Source organism: Squalius cephalus, assembly GCF_949319135.1.
Source record: "Squalius cephalus genome assembly, chromosome: 5".
Classification (NCBI taxonomy): Eukaryota; Metazoa; Chordata; class Actinopteri; order Cypriniformes; family Leuciscidae; genus Squalius; species Squalius cephalus.
The window spans coordinates 6606949-6627224 of NC_137126.1; the positions used below are offsets into that span (position 1 = coordinate 6606949).

The 20276-nt window shown below is 37.7% G+C and overlaps 1 protein-coding gene across 1 annotated transcript in view; it reads left to right on the top strand.

The window, feature by feature from the left end:
- The window catches only part of hip1rb (huntingtin interacting protein 1 related b), a 40427-nt gene extending 22301 nt beyond the window's left edge, over positions 1-18126 (top strand). The window contains exons 16-32 of the mRNA XM_079872694.1: positions 73-189; positions 273-374; positions 578-772; positions 1837-1984; positions 2097-2183; positions 2282-2389; positions 3744-3880; positions 5844-5954; positions 6282-6340; positions 6467-6497; positions 7118-7180; positions 9938-10038; positions 10151-10256; positions 11406-11529; positions 11664-11725; positions 15969-16202; positions 17828-18126. Of these exons, the coding sequence (XP_079728820.1) occupies positions 73-189; positions 273-374; positions 578-772; positions 1837-1984; positions 2097-2183; positions 2282-2389; positions 3744-3880; positions 5844-5954; positions 6282-6340; positions 6467-6497; positions 7118-7180; positions 9938-10038; positions 10151-10256; positions 11406-11529; positions 11664-11725; positions 15969-16202; positions 17828-17836 (1794 nt within the window). The 3' untranslated portion in view covers positions 17837-18126. The remainder of the gene's footprint in view (positions 1-72; positions 190-272; positions 375-577; positions 773-1836; positions 1985-2096; positions 2184-2281; positions 2390-3743; positions 3881-5843; positions 5955-6281; positions 6341-6466; positions 6498-7117; positions 7181-9937; positions 10039-10150; positions 10257-11405; positions 11530-11663; positions 11726-15968; positions 16203-17827) is intronic.
- Positions 18127-20276: the final 2150 nt, after the last annotated feature.

The following is a 20276-nucleotide window of genomic DNA, read 5'->3' on the forward strand; positions in this document are numbered from 1 at the left end:
AATTTTTGTACATTTGCATATGTGCATGTTTAAAGGATATGCAGTTGTGAATGTGTCCTTTATCTTTTATAGAGTGCGGACACAGTAAAGATGTTGTCAGCCACACACCAGACTCAAGAGGAAATTGAACGAACTAAGCAACAGTTATCCTTTGAGGTAGATAGAGTCAGACAAGAATCAGACATGAAGGTAAGTGTGCACACAAGTCTTCCTTCACTTGAACTGTAAAAGCACCCAAGGACTGATTTTAAGACGTCATCTTGTTGCTTTAGATTGAAGAACAAAAGTTTGAAATGGATAAGCTGAAAAGGGAGCTTGATGCGAAGAATGCAGAGATCCAAAAAGTCAAGATTTCATTGCAGACCTCTGAGATGGTATAGTATCTAGTATTAACATAACTTTCAGGATGCCTTTCCTTAGCTCGTTGGCTTGCACCATCAGCCAATGAATTACTGTTATACAGGCTTCAGACAGTTGACAGGTTTTCCCATACTGTCATTTACTGAATGAGTGTCTGAGGTTACTGAATGTGTAAATAAAGTCCTTTTTTTTTTTTTTCTCTCTGTGTTTCGTTCAGTCAGGAGAACAGATGAACAGCTCCATGGCTGCACTTCTGGCAGAAAAGGATAGGCTAACACAGTCTATGAGCAAGAAAGATGCCGAGCTGTCCTCCCTGAAGAAGGAAGCTCAGCTGAAAGAGTCTTCTCTACAGCAGGAGCGAGACAAGACCATCAAGGAGCTGGGAGAACTACAAGGCAAACTCAAAGAAAAGGTAGGGTTATGGGTTATGCTAATGAAGAAGACTTGGACTGATCTATATTGTGGCAAATTCACTGCAAGTCATTGTATAGGGCACAACATGGCCGCCCACTCAGAACACCTTAGCAACCCAGAACACCACTGAAACCATTTAGCAACTGCCCACAAAACCCAAGCAACTGCATCTATTTATCTACCTATTGTGTGTGGGTTATATGCTAACTTCACAGTTCTTACCCAGTGCAGTTCCGTGGGTTCTTGGTTTTGTTCTGGTGATCACAACACTTTATTGAACATTTGGAGGCGAACATCATGAATTGGCCAATAAAACAAGTGTTGTGATCACCAGAACAAAACCAAGAACCCACGGAACTGCACTGGGTAAGTAGGTCATCCGGGTACTTTTCCTTCATTAGTACTGTGAATTCGGACATACTTCTTTTGTCACATACTGTTTTTTGCCTACTATATAGTAGGGAAGTATGCAATTTCAGATGCAGCCACAGCCTCAGAATGGCAGCCATGTTTCTCAAGACACACTACTAACACTGCATGCAAATTTTGAAGACAATCGTACCAGCAGTTCTTTAGTTAGAGACAATTTAATGTTTTGTTGTATTATAATGCCACCAAATGGCATCTCCAAGTTTCGTAACAATACATCAGTGCTTTTGTAAATAATAGTATTGTACTGCAATATTCAAAATGGCCTGCTCACAAAATGGTTGACATGGGAAAATTGTGTATCGATCATTTTGGTACAGTATGATGCACTGAATCTATCGAGACCAGTCTCATGATTTTTGGTCAAACTATTTGGAAGTTACAACTAAGCAACAAACGTAATCATTTATAGCAATGTATCCCTTTGGTTTGGCACGGATACATGTACTGTTGCAGCCAACGCCACTACGTGAATGTGGAATTTTCTCCACATTCGTTTTGCGGTATTAAATTTAACAATTAATTTGAATGAATATCCGATATTAAAATTCCTGACCGCTATTTTGGGGGCACTAGCTTTATACACATATACCAGCACTGTGCTAAGGTAATTTTTGCGCTATGTGTCTGTAGTCGAGTCATGAGGAGCAACTGCAGCAGAAGTTGTTGGAAGAGCAGTTTACACTTCTGCAGGCGACAGTCACTGAGGCTGAGAACATCATTCAGGACGCTGTCGCTACACTGGACGACCCCCTGCACATCAGCTGTTCCAGCTCCCCAGGTACTGCCACTCATCCCAACAAAACTTTTTATCTAACGAGTATTTACATTTTTTATGAGCTGGATGATCTGCATGATTTTAATAAAACAATCCTCAAATTGACTGTCACTAGATTACCTCATTACCCGAGCAGAGGCCACGCTGGGCTCCATTGATAATGTGAAGACGGGCCACTCTGAGTATGTGAAGAGTATGAGGGGTATGTTCTGTCTCTCACTCCCTTACCATTTGTGTATATGTTTGCATATTCTTTATTCATGCTTGAATGTTATTTCCTGTTTACTGTTTTTGGTTCAGATGCTGGGGGTCTGGTTAGGGCTCTTACTAAGTTTTCTCATCTTGCTGCTGACACAATAACCAATGGAAGTGCAACGGCACACATGGCCCCCACTGACGACGCTGACCGTAAGAGCACACACTTATAAAGCTTGCTCTTTGTGGAAAACACTTACATAAGCACAAAGCCCACAGCTGTGTTAACATGGATTATGATTTTGTTTATGTTCAATTTACTGTTTTGTTATGTGAAGACGAATTTATGTTTTTGGACGAATCTCACAAAACCTGTCAAAAACATGTTCTGGTAACATTTCACTCCAAAATCAAATTCATAATTAATATATTAGAGAAAATAATGCCTATTTTTGCAGCATAACATTATTTCATGACAATTAGGCATATCCTCCCAAACTCATTACTGTATTGAAATAATTATGTAATTCTCTTTTATTGTAATATGACAAATTTACTATTTAAATTGTACTTAATATTGTATTAATAATTTTATTAGGGCTTGCTGATGCAATCATATATAGGTATCATATGTAATAATTGATATCAATGTTTCAGGTTATTGTCTATATTTTTATTGGTTGATATGTTAATTCATATTTCCCTTGCATTTGCTGCCAATATGGATTTAATTAAGTTATTGTACGGTATTGAGATGTATTGAATCATTCCAGATGTCATGGAGTGTATCATGTTGTAAGGTTGAGTTAAGAGAGGTGGAGTTGGACAGGGGATAAAAGAGGTCGGACTCAAAACTGGGTTCTGATGAGCCAACAGCTCTTAGGTAGCCTAGAAATCTAGACGCACCCTAGTGGCAGCAAAAATTATTTATCAGCCAGTGAAGTCTAGCAACTCTCCGTTGACTTTCGAGCTGGAAAAACCAAACTCTAGTCAGACCAATCAAATCGTGTATAGAGTCGGTGGGCAGGCTTTACATAATGACGACAGAGTTGTGAGTGTGACGGTTCCGCATGAATTCCCTGCTACTTGAAAACAAAGAAGAGCTGCTGCTGCCGGCGAACAGCGGTCTTTCCAATCGGCTTTGTCCGTGACTCTGGAGGACTTGGAGTTAAGTTTATCTTTGAGAAAAGAACAAAGAACGGCACTTAAGTCATTCTTAAAACAGGAAGATGTGTTCGTAGTTTTGCCGGCCAGATATGGCAAAAGTTTAATCCATCATCAACTAGCTCCGCTGTTGGGAAAACGCTCTGGTTGGTTGTAGCGCTGTCCTATTGCATACAGAGCGAATTTGAAAGACAGCCGTTTATCCCGCCCCTCGGATTGAGCCCTGACAATGCTGAGTTGCCAGACCTAACATCTTGATGTAGGTCTGGCTTGCCAGGCTAGCTCTTAGGTACTAGTGGGGTGAAATGTGAACCTAGGTATACTTTCATGAGATTTGCTCTTGTAGAACTGCCTACGATGTAACTTTGTGTCAGCTTATGTGTGTATGCGTGTTTATTTATAGGTTTGACAGATAACTGTAAGAGTTGTGCCACCCAGAGCCTGCAGTATCTTAGGAAACTCAAGTCAAAATCAACTGTAAAGGGGGCTGATCCCACCTCGATTCAAGCTGCGGTGCAGAAGATTCTTAGAATAGCACAGGTGAGGAGTTGCAAAGCACACACACTCTATTGCAAAACAGACTGAGCTGCTTTGCTGTCTATATAGGCAGCTACTTTCAGCATCATTCTTACTGAAATAAAACACTCTACATAGGCAGCAGTTTTATTGAAGCGGTCATGACATGAGAAATCAAATTTGCCTTGATCTTTTGACATATAAGAGGTCTTTGTACAATTAAAACATCCTATAAGTTTCACAGCTTAAAACCTCCTCATTATAAATAAAGCAATTATTTAATCAAGCTCCAAAAACATCTCGTTTGGATATTGTGGGATTTGTGACATCACGCGACTTCCTCCAGAGCAAGACATCAATGAATAGCTTTACATCATCGCACCATAGGCCCTGTTTAGTGCCCACTGGCATTCAGTCTCTTAACAGCTGATATTTACCTACACTGGGTGTGAGCGTCGCATTGCGTCAAACGCAAATAGAACCCATTATAATCACTGACACTGTCTACACTGGATACAGTATACAGATGCGGGTTCAGTTTCTGACATACTCCACACGCTTGAGTCTGCCGACAAGAGTTCAAATGGAAGAGTGAAAGAACGTTCGCTTTGATGTGTCTAGTTTAAACAGTTTATTTGTGTCTCTGTACAGACTTCAGAAGGATATTTTAATGGCGTCCCGGATCGCATCAGAGGATTATTTATTTGTTCGTAGCATTTTGTTTTGGCACAGTGTAATGGAGAGTTCGCTAAGAAAATTTTGTTGAAAAATGAAGCAGCCAACTGTATTGGATGTGACAGTAGCTGCATCACAAATCTTAAGTAAATGATTTTATAATGCTTTTAAAAGCATGACTGTAAATGACGATTTTTGAAATTCGACGATATCGCAGATTTTGTTTTTGTTTTTACCTGAGGGAGGGGTTCTAGCAGACCAATCACAACGCTTCGGATCTGCGTAGAATAGACCACGTGTTGTTACATTTTTATGAGAGGTGCATGTCAGGCTACGCCATAGGCTATGGATGCTACACACAGCCTATGACGTAGCTACGGCGTAGGTTCGACACAGAAGTATAAATCAGCCTTAATGGTTAGAGAGTCAGACTGGTAACCCGAAGGTTGCGGGTTTGATTCTCAATACCGGCAGGAAACGGCTGAGGTGCCCTTGAGCAAGGTACCTAACCCCCAATCGCTCCCCGGGTGCCAAAGCAAAATGGCTGCCCACTGCTCCAGGTGTGTGCACTAACTTGGATGGGTTAATGCAGAGGACAAATTCCGAGTATGGGTTACCATACCTTACCATGGCCTTCACATTTCACTTATAAACACTTATATACTATCTTTATTAACATTATAAATTAACCTCAAGGAACATATTAAAATATTTTTAAAAATCCAAGTCATGACATCTTTAAGAGTCACACAATTGTGTCATATCACACAAATAGTGCAGCACATCCAAAGTGAGCAATACAGAAAGTTAGCAATACAGTACTCTAATGAAAGCACACAATTTTGGGGTAAAATTTTGGGTAAATTTGTTTTCATTATTACATTTCATAGATATACTGCAGCAAATTTATCAATTTATAGCTCTATTTATAATTCACGTTCAACATACGAGCTTGTTGCAGTGCATTGAGTATTAATAGATTAAATATCATTCTTCCTTCTGTTCATTTATTGAAACAATGCCTTAATTATTTAGATTTTTTTGATTTTTAGTTATTAGATTAATCATTTTTCTACCTCACATTAATGACTGCGTTGTTAATGACACATATTATATACTGTCTATATACTGATCATTTGTTTTAGCTATACCACCAAACTCAATACACAGTATTTTATTATACATATTTAAATGCTCACACAATTAATATCTAATCATTCTTTTACTCCAACTTTTCTCTGCTTGTTTCTCACTCTCTGTTTTTTCTTGTCCCTCTATATCTTGTATTATTTATTTCCTTTTCCTTTTTCAGGATCTGAGGCCAAAAGGAATAGATGTTGGTAAGGACGAGCTGGGTGACATGGTGGATAAAGAAATGGCTGCTACCTCTGCGGCTATTGAGGAGGCTGTTAGGAGAATAGATGTGAGTAAAAATGGTACAGAGTCATTTATTAGTCACAGAAACACTCTGCTATCTTAAGCATCTGCTGTAAAACATTCCTGACATATAATAACTTCTTATTGCAGCTTAGTGTCCAGCGATGAACCACAGACGTGTTTACAGCCCTGTTATGAATAATAGCTTTATGAAGTGTTATGTTAGTATTTGTGTTGATACTGGGTCACAGAGGAGCATATTTTGTTCGTATTCACATTCATTTTAAGATTTTGTTATTGAGGCATTAAGGTTATTATATATTATATCTTTTGCTTTTGTTTTGATCATGATTTTAATTGTTTGGCTGTCTAGGAAATGATGAGTCAGACCAGGAAGGACACAACAGGAGTCAAACTGGAGGTCAATGAAAGGTCTGTGATTTGTATGCCTGTAACCAGTTGATTTGTTGAGACCTATAAAGTGTCACTCGTTTAATATACAGCATGCTTGCATGTTTCCATTTATATGCATTTTCTCTTTTCATATTTTTCTCTCAGGATCCTAAATAGCTGCACTGGCCTTATGAAGGTAAGACTAGAACTTATGAAATTATAGATGCTGGAGCCACTATATATTGGAACTGGAAAATTTGAATTCTATTTACTTCAGTAGATATGTTTCCATTCACCTATTTTTATGCAAATTTGGGGGTATCGCAGGGGTATCTAGCAACATATAGAAACTTTCAAGCAGGCTTTAGCTACTTTCTGTTGAAAGTTGTCAACATTGCACAACATTTTTATTACAGGTATTTTCCCAGGAAGTGACGATTTTGTTCTCTTAAAACATAGGGGATGAAAACTATGCTTGTTATTTTGTGTGCAAATATTTGATGTGATATTCCAATTTTGCGCATAAGTGAAATTTGCAACTTTGATTGGAAACATAGCTAGTGATGTGAATAAAAGAAACTTGTTCTATCTGTTGAGTACTTTATTTTAAGGTGTCCGTGTTACTGTGTAATTACACAAATTAGTACTGAGTGATATTAATTAACCACATGTACTTACTATAGGGTTAGTGTTTGTAAATATGCATAATTGAATGTTATTACAATAGTAAGTACATGTAACATGTATAACAAGGACACTGTTAAATGAAGTTACTGTGTTTAATTGATATATTTTTCGAATGTTAATATCCTTCAGGCAATTCGTCTTCTGGTGTTGGCATCCACAGACCTGCAAAAGGAGATTGTGGAGAGTGGAAAGGTAAAGTGTTACAATTAGTATTCAGGGCCCGGTTTCCCGATAACGCTCACTCTTAGCGCGCTAAGAAAGCTCAAAAGATATATCTTTACAAAGCTGTTTATGTTCCTAAGTGTGTTCCCCGAACCATACCTTAGGAAGCTGCTTAAGATATACCTTCTTACGTGCGACGTTACCCGGCGCTGTCCGTGGCGATGGTGCTGAATTGTTTGATATCGATGGCTCGAGAATCAATTATTCTCTCGTGCAGGGGCTGTTTATGTGAGAAAGCGGTGATCTTTATAAATGAAGCACTTCAGAAATAGTTGAAATTGCAATTTATTATGATTATTGGATATTATAAAAAATAATCCAAACTATAATAGCCTATAATAGCCTAGCCTACATATTTTAAAATTGTAACATACAATATATTGCTGCCACAATAACCTTTTCAAACATTTACGTGCCTTCTTCTCTTTCCCATTTTTGTTCGCTGAGGTGGAGCTGCGATGAAATATTGTTCTTGTAAATACTTTCCAGCATTTCAGTAATAAAAGTTTACATCTTGCGTACGGTGCTCGGCAGTGATCAAAAAGGATTTAAACCGTGAATTTTGAATCTCTTGTAAACTCAGAGATGTGGATTCAGACGGCAATTAAATTACCACACGACCTGTTTGTCAAAAAACAGAAGGTACTGATTTGGCCAGGGATTTTTACGCGGGTTGGGTGAGAAAAACACTGATATTATGGATTCGGACGGGACTAAAATCACCGACTTACCCCTGTAAATGTTTAAAATACCGGACGAGCCCATGAGAAACAATATTAGCGTCCGAATAGGACTTAACTGACAGTAGCCTATGCTTTCACTGGCCTTTAAAAGAGCGTTTTAATTAAATTAATAATATTGTATAATAATATAATTAAAAATCTAACAACAATCAGTGTAATGACAATTTTATTCTTTGCATGAAAACACTTGAATTAGCCTAATTTAATACTGTCTGGGTGTATTAAAACTTCAGAATTATATTCATATAGACCTGCAACAGTAGGGATGTCCCGATCCGATCCACGGCATCGGTATCGTGCCGATACTGGCCCAAAACGCTAGATCGGATATCGGAGGGGAGAAAAAAAATTATCCGATACCTATGATCCGATACCCATTAGCAGCTAGGGGTGGAACGGTACGTATTCGTACTGAACGTACGTTCGGTGCATGGATTTACACAGAGAATACACGGTATAAAAATAAATAAATCTCGCGTGCACATTAATTAATGTAATACGGAACTAACGTTACTGAGATACGCGCATATGCGGGTTCTTTAGGGACACCTAATCTGTAGCCCGCCTTAGCTCTGAACGCGCGTCTATATCGCTTCAAACGCTCACTTTATCATTATACGCGCGCGGCGCGTCCTATTCGCTTTGGACGCGCGAATGGATTCAAACTGTTCAAGCATCGAACTAGACGCGATAGACGCAAATTTGACGCTCTATTCGCGTTTGGTGTGGACGCAGCAAAATGAACAGGCTGCGATGTCAAGATTGCAATGCTGGAGTGTGTGTGTGTCAGAGAGAGAGAGAGGCACGGGCGCGATCGAACAGTGGAAACATAAAAACATACTCCGTCATTTTCATACAGGACATCATTAAAACTGCAAAAAGTGTTTAGCCTACTTATATTTCTGTAAAACACAACATTGTGCTTTTGTCAAACTGTCAACTCTTGTCAAACTGTAACTGTCACCCAACCAAAATCACACACACACACACACACACACACACACACACACACACACACACACACACACACGCTGTTTAAAAGCAAAAATGATCTCATCTTTTGGACATTCATCATTGCATTGATTTTCATTTCTTGTCCTAAAACAGAGCACTAATCTGTTTATTTTTAAGTTACACATTCTACATTGAATAAAAAATAAAATCAAATGTGTTTTTAAAAGTAGTATTTTATACAGAAATACATTATTTATAATTCAGATGAGAATAAAGGGTTAATTAAAGGTTAATTAAAATTTTAAGGAAACAAATATATTGATCTGAAATATAGCAAATTAATTTTAAATTCATTCAGGTTACCAAACATATCTCAAGGTCTTTTGAATAAAGGCTGGCAGTCTTTCATTATCAACTGTTGTTGTGGACTATATACTGGAGAAGTATTTGTTCTCCATTTGACTGAGATGTTTTTATGTGGCTAATTGAGCAAAGTGCTTCCATTATATTTTATTATTAATAGTATTAGTTCAAGAATAAAATTAAAATATCGGATTGATATCGGTATCGGCAAATAGCCAAAGCTGCGGCATCGGTATCGGTATCGGAAGTGAAAAAGTGGTATCGGGACATCCCTACACAGTGATAAGGTAAAGCTAAGAGTGGTCCAGACCAACCTTACGAAAGTGTGACTTACAGAAGATATACTTAGCGAACGAACGTTTCGGGAATCGTGCCATAAGGTTAAGAGAGAGGTTAAGGAATAGGTTAAGAACTACTTAGAGATAAGAACGCTTTGGGAAACTGGGCCCAGATTATTATCCTTGTCATTATTGTTTTATACTTAAGTGATCCTTGGTGGCCTAAATTGTACTTTAAAGTTAGTTTCAGTCTGTATTATCAAATGGAAAGTTTTAAATCCTAAAAATATGCATTTTGTGCATGTTTACAAAATTTTTATAGAATTGATATACATGTGATTGTTGCGTGTGTGTTACCTGAGAGATCCCTCAACATGCATTCTTTCTAGGGCGCAGCTTCGGTGAAAGAGTTTTATGCTCGTAACTCTCGCTGGACAGAGGGTCTTATTTCTGCCTCCAAAGCTGTGGGATGGGGCGCAACACAGATGGTGTATGTATTTTTGCCACATGTCCGAGAGTTATAATACATCTTATGATACAATTTTTTTTTCTTTTCATGAAAACTGTTTTGTTAACGAATGTGTGCTTTCAAATTCCAACAGTGATTCTGCTGATAAAGTGGTGTTGCACACTGGGAAGTATGAGGAGTTGATCGTCTGCTCTCACGAGATCGCTGCTAGCACTGCACAGCTTGTTGCCGCCTCCAAGGTGACACTTTTATATCATATATATAAGGCAGCAAATCGAAAGCGATCAGAAAAAAAAAGAATGATGCAATAATTTTCTAATGCATTAAATGGTCTATATTAATATATGTTTTTCCCAGTCCTAATGTTTGGGTTTATATGTTAATTTTAGGTTTTTTTGGGGGGGAAAGTATATATACAGTAAATATACAGCTTTTTTGTTGCTTGCGACAATACTGTTGCACCACCTATTGCCTGATGGACAAATTTTACATGGCTCCTTAGAATTACATCATATGCATGTGCATTATGTTCTGTGAAAAATGGAAATTTTATTCAGTAGTAATAGCCTTCAGAGTATACCAGGCTACACCCATTACTAAATGTCCAGGAGAAAGCATGCTGGATCCAACTAATACTTATTGACCAATACATTTTAAAGAATCTTCCTACACTGCTTTTGTTGAAATTGACACACATCCAATAACTACAGAAATACATGACAACAGTGGTTCTTGAAGCAAAGTTATTTAGGTTGAAAGGACCCATCGTGTGCTGAATTAATTGTTGAGCACTGCAATAAAATCATTTATAAACTATAATAAACTGTGAAAATAAATGGCTGTAACTTTTGAAAGGAAAAGCAATAGCCATTTAAGTAAAAGTGGCCATGCCCACTACTTTTACTCTCACTATGTTGGTATACAGCCTAATCTAGTCACCCATATTGAATGCACATTTATAACATTATACTTTGTGTACTTTGTTATATTACCCTGGCATTAAATTAAATACACACATAGACAAAAAGTAAACACTGCTGCAATAGGGTGCAGTTGCAGAGGGAGAGACTAAACTGTTCACTTTCTTCAGACTGTCATAATCCATCTCTCATTTTTCTTCTTGTGCACAGTCATGGAAATGCATTATTTTATTTAATTTTTTTAGTTATTTTGCAAAAGGGAAAAATATTTATTATAATTATTTGCTTTTGGTCTCCCATATGCCTCAAAAGACGTTTATCCTGCATTTCAAACCCAGAAATGTAAAAAGGGTCCATAATGGTCTATACTGTGTTGTCTTGTCTCGACCATTTAGTTGCAGTCTACTATTGTTTGTCATAATTCGTAATATTTGCTTTGTTTTATCATCTTTGCTCTATCATCTACAGGTGAAAGCTGACAGTGGCAGTAAGAGGCTCGGTGTTCTCCAGCAGGCCTCACGTCATGTGAACGAGATGGCTGCTGGAGTGGTGGCGTCCACCAAGACCGGGCTGGACCAGATCGAGGATAAGGGTAAGTGGGATGTTATAGGGGCTTTTGTGTCATGGTTGCTCATGCTTCTCTTTAATAAAAAAAATATATAGTTATGCTATGACATATTTATTAAAAAAATATTTTTTTCTTTTTCTTCTCATGTGCATATTAAGACACCATGGACTTCTCTGGCATGTCTCTAATTAAGCTCAAAAAAGAAGAAATGGAGGCACAGGTTTGTTTATTTTTGGTCACATGCTAAATGAAATTGTAAGGATGTTGTTTATTTGCATGTATGACTTGACAAATACTTTTTCTGTAAGGTATTAGTGTTGGGGAACAAAGGTTATCAGATCTTTTGGAAGGTTAAGATATCAAAACCTGGGAGTTCTTATTTAGACTGTAGAATGAGTGGAGACCTGGTTCGACAGGGGTATATGAGATCTAAGCTGAAGCCTCTGTACTCTTTCCCCTCTAACCACCACACACTTCCTTAATTTTCCTTCGATTTATGAAAGTCTTGATGGTTTCTTCTTGAAATCAGAGAGCTGCTCAAGAGAGTAGTGGTGAAGTTGTGTCGGGGTCTTCCGGAGCTGAGCGAAGAATGACAAACTTCAACAATGTTATGTTGACTTGATGGTTGTTGTCTGGAAGTCTTACTCAAGAAGATCTGAGTCAGACAGTGGTCTTGAACTTCCACAGAAGTCACACTATTAAAAGTAGATTTGCCAATACAAAGGTGTAATTTTGTGCAGAGAAAAGTTTTCTAACTTATTTACATAATCAGAGTAAGCTGGCAGATTTCTGTGCTGTTAAACTCTGATTACTGCAAAAGAAGTATAATGCAAGTTATATGGTACACATCAACATCCAGGAAAGTAAGAGATATTATTTTGAAATGAGACGTTACATTAATTAGTCAAGCAGTTCATTCAGAAGGTACTATAGCCTTCTGAAGCACAGTTTTAGGTTTAAATTTTTTATTTGGCTTATAATACAATATATACTATATGAAAACAAATTGAAGCATTTGAACAGATATCTGCTAGCCTGGATACATACAGACGATTGGTCTGGGAACGCCCCCGGGAACGCCCCGTCACGTGATGTGAATTTAGCCCGTGGGGGAAAACATTGCCTTGGCGCTAACTGAAATACACGGGACAATCATGCCGAAGAGTTGCTGTGTCGTTTTCTGTACCGCCAATAAACAAACAAATTATGAATTGAAGTTCTACATCATTCCTAATAAACACACAGAACCAGAAAGGAGGACAAAATGGCTTTTGAGCTTTCTTTTTTGAGATTACAGTGTGAGTAGATCCCTGTGTGATATAGTAGTGGGTGTTAAACTCATATTAGGCAGTGGGCCAGATTTGTCTACATCCCTTACGAAAAAGAACTATAGTAATCCTATAAGATTTCTATAGTAGTGTGTAATACTTCTGTGATGTTCTGTAATACCTCTATAGTACTTCTATAGTATCCCAAAATACTATAGTATTATTCCTATAGGATTACTATAATATTTTGTCCCAAAATACTACAAGATTCCTATAGTTGTTTTTCATAAGGGATGTCTCATTCACATTAGCGTTTTCAGCTGAAGGCTCGCTTGATAGGCCAATCGCGAACGAACCTATGGAGTAGTTCGAGGTCTACACTCATACAGACTGCAGTCTGTGAGTTAGGGATAACTGTCAGCACAGTCCCTCGGCAACTTCGTACTACTGATCACTGTTTTACAAAAGGATTAATAGTTTGGAGTGAAGCATACGTACAATTGGTAAGTGACAAGGTTTTATGGAGTTACAGTATGCAACATATACGAAAGTTGATTGAGTTATAGGCTAATGTTACCGCTACAGCTACCGCAATGTCTTACCTGGAGATTCAACCAGATAACAAAATATGTCTGGAAACGACACCTCCGGCCATTTGGTTGGGTCATTGACCCAGTTTTTAATTAAATAAGGACAATCATAACCTATTGCAGTTCATTTTGCAATGTACCGTTGCCGGTCGGCAGGCGTCAATGACTCGCAATACGACATTTTTGTCATTCAAATACACACGATGTTCGTGGTGTTTTCCCCCACGCCGACTCCACCCTCGCCACGCCCCCAACCATGACTAGATGCCGACTGTATGTATGCCAGCCGAACTTAGCCCCGCCCACAACATTTGAGGTCGGGAAGTTCGGTCTGGACTTGATCCGTTGTGGAGCAACTATGCTCGAACCAGAGCTGTTCGGACCAATCAAATTGTCAGGGCGGGCTTTATATGATGATGGACAGATGATCAACAGTAACGTAATCATCCACATCACCAAAGAGCGATTGTTTTGATTTTGTTTACAACAAAGATGGCTGCCGCTGGAGAACTGAGATGTGTAGATTCCGCCATCGCGTCTGTTATAGAAGATATCGACAGCGCATTCATGTGAAAAGAGGAACAGAGAACCACGATCAAGGCATTTTTCGATCGGAAAGATAAATGAAGAACATACGTCACTTACTCCGTTGCTCTGATTGGTTGTAGGTCTATCCAATTGAGTGCAGAGGCATTTTCTCTCCTGGTTCGGTTGAAACACGCCCCTTAAAGGGATAGTTCACTTTGAAATTAAATTTTGGTATGTTTTAGCTTACCTCAAGGGCATCCAAGATGTAGGTGTCTTTTTTTCCGCAGTAGTTTCAATTTTGATATTTTTAGGTCAAACCGTTCTTGTCTGTCAGTCATATAATGCAGGTCTGTGGTCACTGTCTCAAAGAGCATGCACAGAGTCCAAATTGACCTCAGATCACTTGGATGTGGCTGGGTTACAAGAGTTAAAAACAATATAAATACTGTTCGTTTTCTCACACAAACCGCTCGTTTCGTGTCTTAGGCCATCAATGTGTACTTACGATGGGGAATTGTTTAATTTGGACGATGGGGAATTGTTTTAATTTCGACTCTGTGCATGCTCTTTGAGACAGTGACCACAGACCTGCATTAAATGACTGACAGACAAGAACGGTTTGACCTAAAAATATCAAAATTGAAACTACTGCGGAAACAAAGACACCTACATCTTGGATGCCCTTGAGGTAAGCTAAAACATACCAACATTTAATTTCAAAGTGAACTATCCCTTTAATCACAGCCCAATGGAGCAGTATTAGACTCATATTCTGACTAGAATCTGAGTATGACGACGTCAGGCTAGATATCTGCTAAATATTTTTAAGAAATGTGAATATGTGAATTATTTGTACTGTCATCTAAGGTTCCCTGAAAGAAACAAGGTATTTTAAATGTGCACACCCGTCATCCATTATTTCCACCACTTAATCAAGCAACTCTTTTGATGACATGACGTTTTTTCATGACATTTTTTACCCACACCCTAACCGATCTGACCCGTTTAGCATAAAGACAGTGATCCGAAATGCACGGCATTAAAATAAATCTACTAATGCATCACCATATCTGATGTCAGGGGAGCGTTTTGCAGGGTTTCTGCGTATCACGTCACTAGCCTGTAATGAGGATTGTATCTCGAGTCGTGCGTTCGGTCTGCTCAGCAGGGGATGATGGTAATAGTCAGACAGGCAGAGGTCAGCTCTGGGAGATCAGACCACACACAGTGTTAATCCAGGGATGAAGCGAGATCAAGGTCAGTAACAGGCAGAGTTTGTTAGGAAGAAGCAGTGATGATAAAGCAAATGAAGCAAATAAAAATGCGGCAATCTCACTCTTGGTAAGAGTAGTACACAAGATCAAAGCCAGACGTGATAAACCGAAGAGTGATGGAAGCATCACTGGGCAAAGAGATGGCATGAGCTCTGGACACATGTAGTCACAAGAATGAACAGACCGTGAGCCCAACAGGGAAACGGAGAGCAAATCATTGACACAGAAGAGCTGCACAGCAAGTCTAGATTTAGAGCAAGTAATAGAGCAAGCCTCTTTGTGGGGAGATAAAAACAACAACAAGCACACTCTAGTTCTGACATCGCAGCTATTACACAAGGTGAAAAGCACAGGACCCTAGTACTAAGCCTTGTGGCACTACTTTTGATTGACACAACGCTTCATTTACTGAAACACAGTGATAGCAGTCGGTCAGATAGATAAGATTTAAACCGAGCTAATGCCATGCTTTTTCAAGCCAATGTAATGATGATGAATAGCGTTAAAGTCTGTAAAGTGGCTAGATGAGCGCAGATTTCCTTGATGTGTTGACGTAATTTCAACTGAAACATGAAGTCATATAAAATAAAATGCCATAGTCACAGGGTTGATTCCCTGATGTGATTCAGTATACACCACTAAGCTGACCTCAAGAATTTCACTCTTAAAAATCTGTTCAAGACCTCAGTAGTTTAGTGTATTAATGAATGCAAGTGATAAGTTTCTGAATTCAAGCAGTACTTCTGTGGGTAAACTCGATATGATGCATATAATACAACCTTGCCTTTTATTTCCTCTCCCAGGTGAAGGTTCTAGAGCTTGAGACCATGTTGGAAAATGAGCGCCTGCGTTTGGGTGAGCTAAGGAAGAAGCACTATGTGATAGCTGGCGTCCCTCTAGAGGAACTGGCTCAGGACAACGGCCTGGTCGCCTCTCCAAACGTGACCGCTGGCCCGCCATCCCCCAAACCCTCAAAACCCACTCTAATGAAGAAACCAGTTCTTGCACAAAAACCCAACATCCCACCCAAAAGCACGGTAACACTCTTTTTGTAAATGTTACACGCAATTTCATCTGTTTAGGTTATTGACTTTGAGGGGTTTTCGTATGTTGCAAGGAGTCTTTTATAGATGTAAGTGAATACGAATAGTCATTTTTGGTCACACTTTGGATTAGGGTCCAATTCTCACTATTAACTACGACTTTTGCCTCAATAAACTCCTAATTACTGCTTATTAATAATTAGTAATGTAAGGGGATTTACAGTCAAAGACCCAGAGCCAGATATGATGAATGAAGACCCGGAGTCAGAATTATAATAAATTGAAGAAAAGTTTTACTGAAGATAGTTTGCGGTTTCCTTAGGCAGAACTCAGCTTCAAGACTCACACAGGAGTTCGTAGGCCGCCCCGCTTACAGTTACAAAGATCACAGCAGTTATACCCTTCACCACACACACACACACAGCAGTTATACCCTTCACCAAGGTCTAAGCTACGTCCTTGCTTCAGGGTGTAGTTTCTGATTGGCTAAGAAATAGATAAACAGTAATTTTCCACACATATACAGATAGGCTGAAGCATATCTCCATCGATTATGCGGCTGACACTCGACCCTGAAGTCAGGCACGTCGTGACCTTCCAGGTCGCAGATTTGGGTTGCCGGCCGCCAGCATGTCCAGAACAACAACTCAGTCAATCTCCAATAATGCCAGTGGTTCCTTAACCTGTAACCACTAAGACTAACACACACACCGACACACAGCTTTTCCAAGGTTGGGTTTGGCCATGCTCTAACTATAAACAGGAGAGTCGTCTCCAAACATCAAGATAATGTGTTCTTTCTCTCAAGGAGAGCTACTCTTTAGTCTAACTGGAAATAAGGCTTTAACAAAGAAATGGTCCCTTAAACTGTAGACTTCAATGGCCATAGTTGTCAGGGTACCCTAGAAAAACAGATGTATGTATATGTTGAAGACCTTTCTCAACAAAACAAGTCCATATTTCATTTCTGGAAGCCGGGCTAAATTGCATTCATATCAAATACAGACATTAAAGTAATCACACTGGTAACTTCTATAACAAAGTAAAATCTCATAAGCCTAGAGAAGTCATTCAACTCATTTGATATTTAGAAGGAAAAATATTGATTAAGCAACTAATGATGTAGCAACTAATAGTTTCAATACTACTGAGAGCCAGGGCAGACGCTAGTAGTAACACACAAACACAACTTTGTTACTCTGAAATTCATTAGAAACAGACAGATGTTGGACACCTACGGTTTACTTAGGAACTTTTCCCTTTAGAGGCAGTAAAAGCAGGTTTTTTCTTTTTTTTTTAAACAGTCATCGGACTGTTGGTTTATAGAAAATGTTGGATCGAATCTCCACGGCAGGAATATTGAAACCATTCTCTTTACCAGATCCTGTCTCTTTTGTTTGGTATCTAAAACTGTTTTGTCTAATATTCAAAACAGAAAGTCTTGTCTAATGCCCATTTCTGGTACCAAAATTGTATTAACTAAAGTTTTAATCTAATCTAATGGGCCATTTCTGAAAAAGTTATTGTGTACGTTAGTCATCAAAGGAAACTAGTTAACAGGCTTGTGATTAGTTTTTATCACGCTTCATCAACTAAAGCTTTCTGTCCATTTCTTACAGCTGAGGTGAGCACATCTGGATGAAGATATTTGAAGACTCAAATTGACATGCACACAAAACCTTTACTAAAATTCTCTTTCTTTTCCCATGTGTGGTCATTCAAACGGTTTACCATTTACATGTGAGACCTTTGCCTTCTTTCCATTTGAGAGTGCCTTAGAGGCTACAGATTCTTTTTATCTTAGATATGGAGCAATATAGTACTGGGTGTTCATCATTTGCATACAGTTTCAAACCATTTAGTTTTTAAATTATAGACATTGTTTTATTTACAATACACATAGTATGTAATAGGGAAAGTAGTGAAAAACGTCTGGCTTAAAGGGATAGTTTACCCCAAAAAATACTAATTCCAACATTTTTGCAACACTACAAAAACATACCTATACATACAGATCACAGCTTTTATTCATTTTCACACAAATTATGATTACAGGGCAGATTTATTCATAATTTAATTTAACTTATTTCAATATTTCAACTTTTTTGTTCATACAATGTTGGTTTGGATCTCATTGACTTTCATTGTACAGAATTGACAACAACAGCAACAACAAACAAAAAAAACACTAAGATCTATTTTTCAAAATGTCTTTGTGTGTGTGTGTGTGTTCCACCGAAGAAATGCAAACAGGTTTGGAATGAGTAAATAATCATGTTGATGTGAACTATCCCTTTAAGGACAGAGATAACGGTATTGCAATGGATTTGTAATGTATCTGCATTCACAGACATTATTTTATGTGTTATTCTTATATAATGTATTTAAAATATATTTAAAACATACTTCATTTTATGAAATACATAAGGGTATTAACATGGTGGAAAATAATTCTGCAATGTTGTGCATATATCTACCAAGTACTGTATAACTGGGATTTTGTGTTTTAAAATAGGGTCTTACAAAAATGTATTTTGCTTTTCCACTGTGTCTTAATAAAATGCGTCTATGTCTTTACACATCAACATCTATATATATATTAACATATTTTAGTCATGTTTGACTGTCCCTTGTGATAAATGTAAAACGAACAATAAATATTTGAAGGAAAAAAAATGTTTGGAAATTGACTTATTTGTCAAATGCAATAAAATTGTGGGCAATGATTATAAAAATATGAATGGCATTTTATGTACTATGATTTATGTTGTATGATTCATCATTTCTTCGAGGATGTGGTGCCAGGGCTGGAACTAACCTGCTTTTTGCAGAAAAAAAATAAATAATAATAATAATAACAATAATAAAAAATCTTGTGACTGTCCCCACAAGGAGAGAAAATGACATCAGCTACAATCTCTGCGTTAACTTAAAATAACACACACATGGGAACACTTTACAATACGGTTTGTTAACATTAGTTGATACTTAGTTTACATGGACTAAGGATGAAAAATACTTCCAAACATTTAACAATCTTAGTTAATGTTAATTTAAACATTTACTAATACATTATTAAAATCAAAAATTGTATATGTTAATATTATTTAATGGACATGAGCCACGAACTAACAATGGACGATTCATATTTATTAACTAACGTTAAATATGAATAAATAGTGTAACAAATATTACTCATTGTTCGTTAATGCATGAACTATTTATAGATGTTTTATTGTAAATAAGGATTTTATGATGCTTAAATGTTAGATATTAGTGAAATTTCACAATTCTCCATATACCAAAATGTTCTCAAGGAATTATTAAAGACAATTGCACAATCAGTAATAACATAAGAACAGAGAACTATAGAACTATAAAATAAAGGCAGAAAAGTAAGAGGTCCATAAAAATAAATTCAGGACTAAATTTAATTTAAAATGAATTGTGGGCTATTTGTTTAGTTTCATCAGGTATATTCATTTTTCATTTATCTTATTATTACATATCATTTATTTTATTTAAATTGCATATCAAAAGAGGTATCTTTATCACTAATCAGCAATTAACCCCCAAGTTATGCATTACATGCGTGTTCCATGCACTGTATTCTTTTCTGGGCAATATAGGCAAATATTCATATAACATTTTATATTGAGGCATGTGTCTATACCTAAACTGACTTTCAAAAATAAAACGACCCTGAAAAATATTGCCTGGAGTAAAGTGTGACATCTCACCCCGGTCTCAGAATAGTTTTCAAACGATTTGTACTGTCATGTCGCCTTTGACCGCTAGATGGCAGTTTAACATAAACTCCGTTAGTGTTTGAGAGAGAGAGAGAGAGGAGAGAGAGAGAGAGAGAGAGAGAGAGAGAGAGAGAGAGAGAGAGAGAGAAAACAAACACATAAAATGATTTTGAATAATTTACAAACATAACACATGTGTTTTATAGCCATGCTGTTTGCAAACTACTTTATCATATACAGATTTGCCATCAGCCTTTACAGGCCTTACAGGCTAATATATCATTTTATTTCGGTTTACCAGCTGGAAGGTCTTGAACCC